Here is a 15789-nt window from a genome sequence, read left to right as displayed (position 1 = left end):
ATTTACAATGAAAGACCATGAAGTAAATCCACAACAGAAAATTACAATATAGCCCTAACCGGTTTGGCTCAGTGGATAGAGCGTCGGCCTGTGGACTGAAAGGTCCCAGGTTCGATTCCGGCCAAGGGCATGTACCTGGGTTGCGGGCACATCCCCAGTAGGAGATGTGCAGGAGGCAGCTGATCGATGTCTCTCTCTCATCGATGTTTCTAACTCTCTATCTCTCTCCCTTCCTCTCTGTAAAAAAATCAATAAAATATATTAAAAAAATAATAATTAACTAGCACCTGCCATTCTATATACTGATAGTGAGCATGCAATGCTGCATTCACTGCATGGACCTCTTGGATCTTATTTTAATGGACATTTGAATGCTATTCCAGCTTCTAGTAACTATTTCAATAAATCTGTGTTCATAGTAAAAATTGGGTTGACAGGTGGAACTCTGTGGGGCAAATTTAGAGAGGAATTGTGCGAAATTTCTAAATTACCAGGGCTGTCCCAGGTGCTGGGTCATTTTCAAATCTCACCAAGTTCATGAAAATAATCAGAATAGGGCCATAAAGTGGTTCAATTAGTCTAACTTTCCCAAGATGTAACGTCCTCTTCAAAGCCACGTATCACATGGCTGGAGGTCCATTTAATAAATAAATAACTTCTGTGCACTAGATAGGACCCAAGAGACCTAAAATTGTTCATGTGGCTTCATGTCATCCACAGACTTTCTATGTTTAGTTACTTCTCTGTGGCAAAATTTTATTGATGTCCTATATGTCAATTTTCAGATAGAGTCATTCTGTGTAATGTTGCAAATTATTCTGATTTTTTTTCCTCCTGAAAGACTGTGTTCCTCTAAAAGCTCTCTAATATCTATCCATTAGTAATTTTGAGAGGTGAAAGGGATTGGGACTAGGGCTCTAGGGGGAAAGGGTGCAGCCAGATTTCTATTAAAACTGATAGATGTCTATGAAAGATAGAGTACTATTATTGAAAACATTAAATCAGGTCTTAATTCAGTGACTCGATAGTAGTCTTTCCTCTAAAATTGCACCATCAAAGGAATACTATGAAACGTTTATCCAACTCTGATCCTTTGAAAGCAATCAATCAGAGTAGATTTTCCTTTAACATCTGAATTTGACCTACAGCTCTTGAGCCAATTTGGAAAACAGTGTGTTAAGATGAAAATAATAAGACTTAACAATAATACTTGTCTTTCTGATTTTTCTATTGGAAACTCAAAATGAAGTTATTGGCAGGAAAGCTCCAAGTGTTATAAGTAATTTATAAATGTATAATTTAAAAATCTACATAATGTAATATAACAGAATTAGCCAGCAATTAATCAGAAAAATCAGAGCTAGACCAAACAATATACATGGAAGAGCATCAGCCACATTCCTTTGAATAGAATCTTATTTCCTGGGTGTATTATTCCTTTGATCAACTAATCTGGGGATTCAATTTGTCTAGCCATGATTCAGAAGCCCTTTAATGAAGTTATAAAAAGGATATCTAAAAAAAAGGAATATCTACTTAATTACCACTCAGAAAGATGAATTTAGCTCCATATTTAAATGCTGAAAATGTAACTTCACAGGAGTTTGTTCCGAAATCTTCCCCTGACAAGGCTTATCAGACACTATGAACTGGGAAGAAATTTTAAAATTATTCAGTCCACCAGGTCACTTGCAAGATGAGGAGCCTGAGACCCAGGGGATAGCTGAATTACTGAACTTCTGTAACTGGGCCATATCTCTACGTGGCACCACCCTGCCACTTGCTTGAGGATGTGGGAGTCTGAAAATTCTCTGAGATTTTACAGGTTCATCATTTTGCTGTGGTTTGGTATTATTCGATTATTTATTTTTCTGGTCAGTGAAGAGTATATTTCCCTAGAGATGCAAACTACTCTTAAGCAATAATTATAGTTAGTCTACTCAAGTTCAGAGTATGAGCTTTGCTATCTGATAGACACAGATTCAAGTGCTGGTTGGTGACATTTGATACATTACTTAATCTAAGCCTCAATTTCCTCATAAGGAAAATAGCTTTTGTTTATTATTGTGAACAAAGTGAGTAGTCAATAATTCTTGCTTTCATTATTATTTTTCAATAAATGCTTATTGGTCAGTTGAATCTAAGACATTTTCTGGTGCTTCATTACTAACTACATTTAAAAGCATTTCTTTTTCCATATTAATCAAAAAGTGATAGTGAGATGAAATTTGGGAATGTGTTCAAGTACGTTCTTTGTTGGTAGTATTTCTAGATTTATAGACTTCATGAACTCATCTGTATAATATAGAAAAAAAAACAGCCAAAAATGTAATTTATTGAGTTGGTGGTGAGTCAAAGGTAGGTTGGAGTTTAAGCAAGATTTGATTCAGAAATTAATAGAGGATGGAGTATAGAGTTTGCTTAAAAAATTAAAAATGGAACTACCAGATGATCCAGCAATCTCACTTCTGTGTATTTATCTAAAGAAAATGAAAATACTAAAAAAGATATGTACTTCCATGTTTATTATAGCATTATTTATAATAGCCAACATATGGAAATAATCTAAGCATCCATTGATGAATGAATGAATCAGGAAAATGTGGAATATATATTAGAGGCCCAGTGCACAAAAATTGTGCAAGAGTAGGCCTTCCTTCCCCCAGCTGCCAGCACCAACTTCCCTCTGGCACCCGGGACCTGGGCTTCCCTCTGGCCCTGGCTTCGTCCAGAGGATGTCTGGTCTAATTAGCATATTACCCTTCTATGATATAGATATAGATATAGATGTATACCCATTACAAAAAGAATGAAATTTTGCCATTTGTGACAACATGGATGGGCATTGAGGGCATTATGTTAAGTAAAATGTCAGACAGAGAAAGAAAAAATAAGTAAGTCAGGGGGTGTAATGTACAGCATGGTAACTATCTATATATATAAAAAGCCAGTGACCTTAACGCTAAAATGACCAGAACAACCCATTGCTATGACGCCCACTGTAGCTAGCAAATCAGCCCAATCAGGGCGTGGGGCCACGGCCAACCTCCCACAGCTCCTCACCATGGCTGGCCTACCCTTGAGTGGACTCTGCCACCCCAATCAAGGGTGGGGCCAGTGGGCCAAACGTGCCCTCCCATGCTCTTCCCCCTGACAAACCCCGCCCCCTATTGGCCTGCCCCACCAGATAGGCCCGCAGCCCCTCCCCCCAGCAGGCCGCAGCCCCCCCCCCCAGCAGGCCCCATCCCTGATTGCACCCCTACCCCAATAGGGTTGGGGTCAGCCAGCCAACCTCCTGCAGCCCCTCCCCCTGGCCAGACCCACCCCCAATGGGCCCCCACCACCCTAATCTGCCTGCAGCCTCTCCCCACAGCCAGCCTTGCTCCTGATCTCCCCCACACCCAAATAGGGGGTGGGACCGGCCAGCCAACTTCCTGCAGCTCCTCCCCCAGCCCGGCCCCACCCAAGATCAGCTAACCCCGCCCCCTATTGGCCTGCCCCACCAGATAGGCCCGCAGCCCCTCCCCCCAGCAGGCCCCATCCCTGATTGCACCCCTACCCCAATAGGGTTGGGGTTCCACCCCAATCAGGGGCAAGGCCTGCCAGCCAACCACCCATGATCCCTTTCCCAGGCCGCTGGCCCCTGATCAGCACCCTCCACGCCATCCGCCATCTGGGGGCAGGACCATCCAGCCCACTGCCCACAGCCCATCCCCATGGCTGGCCCTGCCCCATTCAGCCCCCCAATCCCACTCAGGGGTGGCGCCTGCCGGCCAATTGCCCGTGGTCCCTACCCACAGCCGGCTGGCCCTTACGGCCCGATCAGGGTGGGCTGGCCGGCCAACCTCCCACCATCTCCTCCTCCCAACAGGCTCAGTCCCAATCCGCCTCAATTGTGATTCATGCACTGGGCCTCTAGTATTTAATAATACTGTTTGCTTATTTGAAAGTTGCTAAAAGAGTACATCTTGAAAATTCCATCACAAGAAAAAAATTGTATAATTATGTATGCTAACAGATGTTAACTATACTTACTTTAGTGATAATTTTGCAATTTATAAAATCATTATGTTGTACATCTGAAACTACTGTAATGTTATATGACAATTATACATCAATAAAAAATAAATTAATTTTAAAAAGAAATGAAGTCATGTTATTAAAGATCCCATTTTTTTCTTATTATCCTCTCTACCTGTCAAAGTGTCTGCTTCATTCAAGAAAGGCTCAGCTTTAGGGAACTAAATGCTTCCTAATTCCTAAGCAGTCAAGAGAGAAAATCTCTTCTGGAAGCTCTCAAAGAAGAAAATGGAAATTTGTTTCCTCAGAAACTCTCAGCAAAGATCTTCTTGTATTTACTGACGTTCACTCGACTCTGGTCATTGTATGAGAGATTGAACTTGTTGGCTGGTTTTAGCCAGTCAGGATCCGGCTCTGGTGTTGGCTATAAGTCAGCTGTGCTGGAGACAGGAGAATTCTCAAAAAGAAATTAGGATATGCTTACTAAAAGAAAAAGACAATAAATAATAGTTAGACCAAACTGTTTGCTACAAAGTAAGAGATCTGTCTCAAGTTTGAGACCAAATGTTAGATGTAACCATAGTTATTTTATATTTCATCAAATGCTTTGTTTTTGCAAAGATTAATACTTATTGTGGATAAAAGCATGTCATCATGGAGACAGTTAAAGAATTATTTGTATTTCTATTAAAAATTTCTCAATCTCTTCCCAAAGCAATGGCCAATGGAAGAGTTTACTGTTGTTGGACAGGACATCTAAATTAATTGTATTAAATATAGCACTTCGTAGAATCTCTGGAGGGTGGTGTTTGAAACTTTGAACTCAAAGACAAGTTATTGGCATTATTTTGCATTATATCAGATAAAAAATGAGAATTGAATGAATTAATTGGAATCATTTGACTGCATTATTTCCACTTTTAGCAAATCACAGTGTTACCAACACGTCATCCTTATTTTCACACATAGTATTTAACAAAATATTGGTCAAGTTGGAAATTCTTTTCTTTTCTATCAAGGAAATTTATACTCTCAATTCTGACATCCTCTAAACATCATGGATCACAGTGTCTGAATGTCTCAGTCTACAACATGTACCCAAGCTACAGTAGACTAAAAATAGAATTATGGCTCAAAAGTGTTTTGCATTCCCATGGAGAATGTATACTTCCACTTACAGGAAAAATCATCACAGAACCAAATGATGCTAAGTACAACAAAATGATGCAACCATAGACTCTCAGAGAACTTTCAGAAAAGAAATCTGACTTATTTTGCACTTCATGGTTTTTGCATGCACCATGACCTTGTGATGCTTACTGAGTAGCTGCAGTAAGGCATGCTAGTATGTGGGCAGGCTGTTAGTGGTCAAGACCATAGATTCTTTGGGAATTAAAAGATAGCTACAAATGCTCACACCAGAAAAATGCCCCCCTCCAAATTTCACTGCAATTTGGGGGTTTCAGGAACTCCCTAAAACTCATTTTTAGTTATTTATTGGAGTGAAACTGGTTAACAAAATTATACAGGTTTCAGGTGCACAATTCCACAACACAGCATCTGAACACTGAATTGTATGTTCACTACCCCAGTCAAGTCTTCCATCACCATTTATCCCCCCTTTATGCTCTTCCACATAGCTCCCTTACACCTCCCCATGGAAATCAATTTTCTCTTTTTTCCCCTTTTTTTGCTCAATCCCCCACAACCACCCTAAAGCTCATTTATAGACTCAAGCATATATAAACCATTTTTTATCAGAATGCAAACACTAACCCCTCTTTCTTTGAATTTTAAAATTTGATATCTGGCTTCTTACAGGCATAGCTTTAGGAAGTTAAAAGAACTGAGTTCATTGCTTCTTAAAGTATATTTCTAGTAGTTCAGTCTAGTAGGACTAAGAACATGTAAAGGAATAAGAAATGTGGAGCATTAATGAATTCTTCCAATGTGTCGCACACAGTAGGTGCAATGAATCTTGTAAAAATTAAAAATTGGTCTTAGAATTCTGCCTAAGGTAGCAGCTCATCTAATGTCATAAAAGTAATACTAGGTGAATACTTATTAAAATAAACCCCCTTCATTTTGTCATAAATAAGCTACTTTACCATTATATAATTATTAGTTATCTAAACAGAACTTTAACATGTGAATTCATTAGCTTATACAAAATAAAGTGCCTGACTACATTCCTTCAATTTCTTGCCTTTATTTGCTTCAGTGAAATGTTTTTCTAAATAAATACTAGATTATGTTTATGCGTGTACTCAAATAGTTCCACGAAGAACGTTCCTTACAGTTTGCATTTTTCAGGGCTATTTTAATTTTTTCTTTTGATCTTTATAATCTTTAATAAGCTGTTTTCTAAAATCAGTGCTCTCACTGGAGATGATCCAACATGTCGCCTCAAATGACTGAAAAAACATGATTGGCCCTAACACTGAGTGGAACTATGTGGAAAATTTGTAATGATTTGTAAACATTTCACACTTATTATGATTCAGATATGGACTGTGGCCCAGAAAAGATTTGGATTTATTTTGATAGTCCCTGTAATTAGCTCAGCAATGTTTTTCTAAGTTATGATTTCATGCTGACTATTAGAAATTGCACATTGTTGAGATGCCACATGCAAAGAAGGTACGGTATTATATGGCAACAATTAAAAACACCATAAAGTAAATTAAATAGGATTTCGAACTGCGAAAACATAACTGTGGCATAAATAGAATTGAAAGGGAAAATATCTAGCCTTAACATTTTAGTTAAAATTCCAAGCACATAGCCCAATTTAGTTTCGAACAAGTAGAGCAAAACTAGAGCTCTGATGAGACAATAGAAAATGTGGCCTCTCCTCCTAAGTCATTAGCATAAGGATGGAGATCAAGGAAACATTTCCTGGCCTGAGCATTTTACTACTGATGTCTTTTCTCTCAGGATGCATGACGGGCAGAATTGGCTACACAACTGGTGGGGCCCAATACAGAATGAAAACGCAGGACTCCTTGTTCAATATTCATTAAAAAAAAAAATCAATCCCAGACAGCATGGCTTAGCGGGTGAGCGTTGACATATGAACCAGGAGGTCATAGTTCGATTCCCAGTCAGGGCACAAGCCTGGGTTCTGGGCTCCATACCCAGTGTGGGGGATCCCCAGTGCAAAAGGCAGCCTATCAGTGATTCTCTCTCATCATTGATGTGTGTGTCTCTCTCTCCCTCTCCCTTCCTCTCTGAAATCAATAAAAAAATAAATATTAAAAATAAATAAAGATGACAACAGACATACATTAAACCAAGCACAGGGTCCTGTGCCACTGTGAGTCCTGGTGACAGGGAAAAGGAAGTTGTAGAGACACTTTAGAAGCCCGTTTATCCATCCCTCTGGGCTCTGCGGGGATCCTGACCAAGCCCAAGGGAAGGGCCAGTGCTCAGTTTGGGACAAGTTTTGAAGGCGGTTGAGATGACAAGGCTCCGCTCCCTTCTGAAATCTATCGTCTAGATAGGTTGTGCGGATTAATGAGTTAATATCAGAAACTGCTCCAGGGCAGATCTTCACTTGCCTAAAAGAGCATAAAATTTTTATTTTGCCTTTTATGCTTTCTGACAATCCCTTCAGTCTGCCACTAGGCTTTTAGTGGAGTGTGTGGAGAATTTAGGACAAGATGATGAATCTTACTCAAGGGCATCTCGATAGCTTTGCAAACTGAATGCAATAATGTAGGTCTTGAGCCCTGTGTCATGGAGTAAAGAAAGACAGCTAAAACTTCAGATAAAAGAGGCTATAGCTTGTTTTTGTTATTATTTAGAAGACAAATTATAGCAATGAATTTCTTTTTAGCTTAGAATCCCTTTTATCATTTTATTTTGAGAAACTACAAACCTATAGAGATATTTAAGTGTTTACGGCCATATTTTTAAATTTCTTATTTATTGATTGATTTTAGAGAGAGAGGAAGGGTTATACAGGGGAGAGAGAGGGGAGAGAGAGAGAGACAAAGAGAGAGAGAGAGAGAGAGAACGAGAGAGAGATATCAATTTGGTGTTTTACTTATTTATGCATTCACTGGTTGATTCTTGTATGTACCATGACCTGGGGTCAAACCTGCAACCTCAGCATATGGGCATGATGCTATAACCAACTGAGCTACCTAGCCAGGGCTAAGGCCCTATTTTTTTAAACAGTGCATAACAGATACACTTTGGCTCCTTAAAACAAAAGAAGAAGAAGAAAATAGCCAGGTTGTACAACTCAAAATTGGGTACAGCCCCGAGTGAAAGCTACGGGGACAGCTTGGAGGGAGACAAAATTATATCCTTTGCTTTTGCACACACTTTTGAGCCCAGCAAAACCGAGAACAAATTCCTGCCCAGTGCCATAACCTGGGCTGTGACTGTAGTCTAAAAAGCCACACGAGACATCTACTCTCCTAAGTCACTAGAAGAAAGGTACTCCAGGAACTGAGTTGAAAAAGGTAGGCTGACTACAAGCCTACCTTTTCCAGCTCAGTTCTGTAAAGGAATTGAAGAGGAGGAAAGAACAAACGAAGTGCTCTTATATCTGTGTTTATAGATATTGTTATAGGTTTGGGTAGTTACCTTAGGTCCTGGAGGACGTAAAGAAAATATAAAGGCAAAATAGGAAGTAGGTTTGTAGTGCAATGTAAAAGGAACATACACAGTATTGCAGCTCAATCAAGGCAATCATCGAATGTGCCTGGGAATGAGGTCTCTGGGGAAAATTAAAGGACAACACTGATTTATTTAGGTGATGGGGCTGTGGGTAGTTTGGGCCATGGATTCCTTCCTTTTATGTTAATTTAGTTTTGCTCTAAGGTAAAATACCAAAAACAAACACAAAAGAGTTCCCCAAATCTCTATGCACTTAGTTGTACCTATAGGTATACAGCAAGCATGTCAAACTCAAAAGCTAACACAGGCCAAATAAATAAGGTTTAAGTTTATGTGGGCCACAAATAAAACAAAAGCTTCAATTTTCATAGAAACGTAGGTTTATTTCTATAGAGACATGCTGAATACAAATCGCGGAAATAAATGAGTAACATAAAATAATAGAACATTTTAATAAAATTTAATATTTTTCTTGAACATTAACTTACCAGACACAAATTAACTGCACAAATTAATAAGTGTAACACAAATAAACCTATTTTTCTTGTTCTCTGAAAGCGAAATATTTCCTGTTGTGCACACCAAACAAGTCAGTCCAAGACTAATGATGTGGCAATTGGCTGCTAAAATATTTGCTGCTAGTATTAGTGGAGAGAAATGTTGCGCCTGCATGTAAGGCGCGTAAGGGAAATGAATGCAACACAATTATAGTAATCAGTCACTAGTGAATGTTGTCGTTTGTTATTAATAATTATGTATAACAGGACATTGTAAAAATTAAGTTACAATATTTTTATTAAAACGTTTCTTCCATACCGTTATATTGGCTGGACCACAAAAATATTCTTTGTGGGCTGCATGTCTATTGCAGCTTGCCTAGCACCTTTTCAGATGTGATTTAGTTCCAATCATTAACAATGAAGAGCATCCACATACAAATCTGAATTTTGAACCTGAGGGCCGTGAGTTTGACATGCTTGGTATACAGCCAACAGTGACACATCTCTGGCTCAGAGGCCCCTGCCCCAGGGCTCTCAACACCCTCCCCCCCTCCAGTATTTCTGCATGGGGAACTACCCACTCTGTTCCCACGGTTACATGCTGGCAGTGATCAAAATCCCTAACCACACCCCTTTCCCCACAGTAAACAGTTAAAACGGTGGAGGGCACCCTCTGGGAGCTTGAAAAAGGACCTTATGCTCCCTGTTTAACAGGGGCAGCCTCCGCTCCAGTCCTGGACCTCGTTGTGTTGTTACAGGATGGTGAGCCCAGTCCTTTGTAATCATCCAGTTCTCATAGAAGAAGAATACAAAATTCAGATTTGTATGTGGATGCTCTTCATTGTTAATGACTGGAACTAAGTCACATCTGAAAAGGTGCCAGACAAGCTGCAATAGACACATTTGCAGTCACACATCATTGTGACTTAAAGGGGAAATGGTCACTCTAGTTCCATGTTTTGACAAGAGCTCAGGAAAGTTCTGGCTTATAGCTCTTGGGTGGAACACAGCACTGTGTGTGTGGTGTGGTTAGGATGGGGAAATTTAAAATAAAGGAAATCACAAAGTCACACACCATAGAAAGACAGCAGTGATAACTTTTGCTGATTTCCAGTTTTACTGAGTGTCTATCTTTTCCCAGCCATTTATCCTCTCTAAGTGTATAAAACCTTTAGCACTGGGCCCAGCACATGGCAAATGCCCAGGAATGTAAATATGACTAGTATCTTCTTCACTATGGTTTTCTCTTACACTGAAGTGTAGGGAGCAGCTATAGGGTTAAACCTCTGACTGAAACCTGTGGCAGGGCCATAGATAAGTCCCAGCTTTGAGGGCAGAGCTCTCCTAGCATAATTAAGCTTGACCTTATAGCCCTCCCTTGCTCCTTCTAGGTAGTTAATGGGCTGTGGGAGGTGCAGCAAGTGCTGCTAAAACAAGGTGAAACTCACAAGAACATTGTAAACATGTTGACCACTATCTTTGTTTTGCTTTGTGTGCTCTGACTATAAAATGAAGACTTGGCTGCAGGCTGTGGCCTGTCTTTCCATCAGAGAAGCAGCATCCCACCTAGACACAGCTGTATTCTCGTGTCTGTCTTCTTTAACCCTTCACCGCCCTTCCTCAGGCTCACTGAACCTGCCCGTGTGGATGTGGCACACATGTGTGTATCCCACACATCTCAAAGTGTGTAGAAACATGGAGTGTTGTTTTGCTCTTTTTTTTTTTTATCCCTTAAGAGTTAGGGATAAGAATGAACCGAAGTAAAATAGCATAGTGTGTCATTCCATGTTCTGAATTCCGGCATAATTCAAACACCTCCCACTAAGATTTGTCATTCTGCTTCCAGGCAGGACCATTCTTAAAGTGTTCTTGACATATGAGCACCTGCACTAATCGTTAAGCCCCCCTTAAAAATACTCAGCATCTCCTCTTAGAGAATGAAGTTCTATATCTCCATCAAAAAGATAAAGGTATAACCCTCACCCTGCCATTTAGCACAGGGCAAGAGAAGTAGGTTAGCATGTAGCAAGTGGAATTAAGTCTGTGCCAGCATTATTCATGACATACGCCTTATACCACTCGTGACTTAATATCGTGAAACCCCCCTCCCCGCTCTGCCTCTGCAGAAAAGGGATTCAGGAATCCTGGAACATCATACTCTATTAATTCTTAAACACCACTAGATATGAGTTCTTTCAGACATGGAAATATTAAGAATTGTTCTGAATCCGAAATGGATATTCTTATTTTAGAAAGTGCTTCTTCACCAACTATCACAACATTCTTTTGCAAGGAGCTAGCTAAAAGGGAGTGAAGTTTTTTTCTGCATGAAAGTCTATCTTCTCTGCTTCAGTTCAAGCCAATAACTCATTTTATGCAGCCACGGACCAAGAATTTTGACATTTTGGAGGCATTATTGGAATAGCATATTCTCCATGATCCCAAAGATACATTTTTTTTGATGACACATTGACTGCTATATTCCTAAATGGATATTTCTAGTCCATTGTCTGTCTAGCAGCCATATATTCCCACCTATTTGTCTGGGTAATTTCTGGCTCCAGAAGAACATATGGGCCATATTCACAACTTCTACCATTTTTAGTGTTTATCTTTATTCTGTCAAATTTCTTTAAGAGTTCTTTCCATTTTCCTTCTGTCTCTTTATTCTCTTCATTTTTCTTGAATGTGCTGATTAGCAATTTGTTTTCATAAAGCTCCAGTTTTAAAGTTTGTGGGCTAGGCAAGCTCAGTGCTAAGAAAATGGTAAATCCACAGGTTAAAGTTTTAGTCCCTGCTCTGTCATTATTTAATGTTAACAATTTGTATAGTTGTTTAAGTACCTCATGCTTTAGATTCCTTACTCACTAAATGCAATGAAGGCAGTTTCCTCTCACCAGCTTAGCAGAAGTACAGCGGCAATGAGTAATGCACACGTGTTACTTTGAGAGTCTTTGGAACAATCTGAATTACTGAGCTCACTGCCAACATCTGTTTGCAGCCTGTGCAAGTCACTTTGGATGTTCTTTGCTTTTGGTTCCTCCATTTGACCAATCTGAGTAATAATTTCTCTCTCTACCCATTTCACACAGATGCCCAAGTCTTGATAGGCAATTGTGATACTTTGAAAAGATAGACTGCTAAGAATTTCAGGCAGTGTGGCCTAGCTCCTGGATTAGAAAGAGTCATGAGCACTATGACCATCAATGGCCTATTAAGTACAAATTCATGTGTTTTGTATTAACTACATGATCTTGTTACTATCTCTGCAATGTGGCTATAATTATCTCTATTTTTATAGGAAATCAGGAAATTAAGACTTGGTGTGTGAAAAACTAATCTAAAGACACAAAACTAATAAGAATTTGAACCTGGATTTTTAGTTTTTAAGTATTATTTTACCTTAATCAATGATGGCTACTTATTTGTCTACATTCATTGTTACTTACCCATATTCATGTTTGCACAATTAGCTTTTCTTATTAAAAAATTGGACTATATAACAATTTCATCTAAACATCTGAATGTTACCTGTTCATTCATCAAAGATGATACTTCAGAAATGACTTTAGGGCCAAACAAAGTAGCTGGTCGTGATTTCTAATGTGGGTGTAAATGTAGATAGGGGACTGCCTCCTGTATCTAATCTATATTGATAGCAGATCATTGCTGCCAGGGGCCAGGGTGAGTTGGGGGTTAGCTTGGAAAAGGAACAACGGCATCCTTCGGGGTGATACAGTGTTCTATGTCTTAATTGTGGTGCTACTTACACAGGTGCATACATTTATTAAAACTTAATCTCTACACCTAAAATGGGAATGTTTTACTATCCATAAACTATGTCTCAATAGGCTTGAGTTTAAAATACAAGTACCATCATCTATTTGCTGTATGATTGGCAAGATACTTAACCTATCTAAGTCTCATATTCCTTCTGTGACAACAGGGATACTAATTGTACCACCTGTAAAATGTCGAAGAATATAAAATAAGATCATCTATGTCATGAGCATACCATCAAACTTATCCATAGTAAGCACTCAACACATGCTTATTTAACAAAAAGATTTCAGCTGGCTGGAAGGGTCAATGAGGGGGGGTGGTTACATCTGTATTACTTTCAACAGTAAAGATACATTTTTAAAGAATTTCAAACAGTGTTCTAGGTATGGAAGCATGAGTGGTAAATAAAAAAAACAAAAAAAAACTTCTGCCCTCACTGAATTTATGTCTAGACTGGGGGAGGCAGACAATAAGCAAGTAGACAAAAAAATGACCATGATATTGTCAATAGCTATGAAGAAAGTCAAACAGTGATAGGATAATGACTGTGATGGCCATTTCCATGAGTGCTTAGTGAAGAACCCTGTGAGGAAGTCTCATTTAGAATGAGATCTAGATGATATCATGAAGATTCCCACAGGAAATTGTGGAGGCAAGTGTTTCAGGAGGAAGGGACAGAATGTGCAAATGCCCAGAGTGGGAACAAGGTGCTCTTGAAGGAACCAAAGGCTGGGAAAGAGAAATAAGATAAGAGTTTGAAAAGCTCAGTAGTAGGGCAATGTACGTTGTGGGGAGACACTGGAGGAAGTTAAGCAGGGGATAATGTGTTCTTATTTAATTTATAATAATTTCTTTGACTTTTGTGTAAAGTATGGATTCTAAAGGGGCAAGAGAATCAACAGGAAGACCAGGCAAGAAACAGTGGTGCTTGAACTAGGATGTTAGGAATTAGAGATGGTGAAACTTGGCCAGATTTGGGACCTATTTTAGACTAGAAAAACCAGGATTGCCAACAATTTGGATGTGGCAAGGGACAGAGAATTTGTTTTTGGCTTGAACAACTAGGTACTAGTTACTGGATTGACATTTACTGATATTTGGTTATAATTACAATAATTTTTTTTTCTGAGAAGCCATTTGGTGAACTCAGGTATTATAACATAAGGCGTTTCTGGGTTAACTACTGATATTAAAGAATTCGTGTGCTAAGTGCTATCTTGGGGCCGAACTCTTAGCTTTAAGTCTTAAGCTGTCTATTAGGTAATTAAGTGATTGTGCTGAAATCAATAGGATATTGTACTTGTGTGTGCATGTGCAAGTGAGTGTGCATGTGCGCGTGCGTGCATGCAATGTTTTATTGAGGCTATTGAGCTCTGCTTGCCAGGGTGACATTCAAGGACAGAGCTCAGAATTCCTTATCATAGGGGTTTTGAAGTTGCCCCTTGCTCATCTCACTTGCACCACATCCTGTACTCTGCATAATCTTTATAGAGCTAAGACTTTACTCAGCTGTGGTTTATGTCCTCCCTGTGTTATGATTCTAAAACACCCAGGGTTCCTCAGTATCTGCGGAGTGGCAAGTGGGACATGTCCAGGAGACACCAATAGTTCTATCTCACAGTTTAGAATTCAAAGGCTGAAGCTTAATTTTATCCCTTTGGTGGAGAGGTTCAGTCAACACCACGTCAGTCGACAGTGGTGCTTTCCCTGCCACCTCCACTTCCTTCCTCCCTGGCTATTCTCCCTCTGCTTTTGCTTCCTCCTCTGGGAACCACTGGAAGTTTCCCTCCATGTGAAGGAATTAGTAGTACTCTGGGTAACTCAACGAACCACCATTCCAGGGGTCAAGTGACAACTGACAGAACCTTTAATTCAATAATAGAAAATAAAGTTGTTGCCTTCCATCAAGCACCTGCAAGCTTACCTTGGAGATGTTGCTGCTTGGCTCCAGGCCACCATAATAAAGGGGTATCACAATGAAGCGCATTGTAATCTCTTGCTGGTGGAGGCTCTTGCCCTTCATTTGTCAAAAACGCAACATCTGTGAAGCACAGTAAAGCGAAGTGCGATGAAATGAGGTAGGCCTGTATTACCTGCTAGTACTTAATAGGAATTCTAACTTAATCCTTATAGCAAATTCAAAAGCTCTCTTGTGCAAACTTGTAAAGCTCTCTTATGTTCTACTTCTAATGGTTGAGTGCACAGGCTCAGAGAGTAAAGTAATTCGCCCAAGGCCACACAGCCAGTAAGTGACAGAATTGGGACTTCGACTCATGGCCATCTCGCTCCAGAATTCCAAATTTGTAACTGCTAAGCCACAGTAGTAGCTCAATCCATCTAAACCTGTACGTGTGGGGTGGAACAGCAAGAATCCCCAGAATCCTGGCTTGTTACCCAATCAACTATTGTGAGCCTGACTATGAGGCTTAGAGAACATTGACACAAACACGGCAGCTGCTGTCTTGATTAAAGACCAGTTTCTGTGTTACTTATGTGGAAGGATCTGTTTGTTCTGGTTTTGGCCTTCCATCAAGTCATGGAAAATAGCATCACCTTCATTTTTAGACCAAAGTTCCCTGCTTTTCTGCTGAGCGGTACTCTTTTTAAGTGCACCATGAACTTATTGGTATTCATTTACTAAACAACTGTCCAAACATTATTGACCCTGAAATTTTGCATGCCCCAAATCTCAGTCATATTGAATACTTATCATACTTTCTGTGCTTAAATGAGGGAAATCAGATGGGTGATGTGCAGCAAGTTAAGTTCAAATGAAAGCATTGTTGATTGACAAAAGCACAAAATAATATTTTTCAGATTCATGTTGCTTTAAAGCCTGGCCAGAACTTGTGAAAGG

The 15789-nt window shown here is 39.6% G+C and overlaps 1 protein-coding gene across 1 annotated transcript in view; it reads right to left on the bottom strand.

Moving 5' to 3' along the window:
• The window catches only part of LOC102766423 (chromosome unknown open reading frame, human C10orf107), a 158877-nt gene extending 143664 nt beyond the window's left edge, over positions 1 to 15213 (bottom strand). Inside the window, exons 1-3 of the mRNA XM_015561079.1 lie at positions 15117 to 15213; positions 14857 to 14973; positions 7697 to 7751 (exon numbers count right to left, since the gene is read on the bottom strand). Coding sequence (XP_015416565.1) covers positions 7697 to 7751; positions 14857 to 14973; positions 15117 to 15213 — 269 coding nt within the window. The remainder of the gene's footprint in view (positions 1 to 7696; positions 7752 to 14856; positions 14974 to 15116) is intronic.
• Between the last annotated feature and the right edge of the window lie 576 nt (positions 15214 to 15789).

Source organism: Myotis davidii, unplaced genomic scaffold (assembly GCF_000327345.1).
Source record: "Myotis davidii unplaced genomic scaffold, ASM32734v1 scaffold655, whole genome shotgun sequence".
Lineage (NCBI taxonomy): Eukaryota > Metazoa > Chordata > Mammalia > Chiroptera > Vespertilionidae > Myotis > Myotis davidii.
This window is presented reverse-complemented; position numbering and strand designations above follow the sequence as displayed.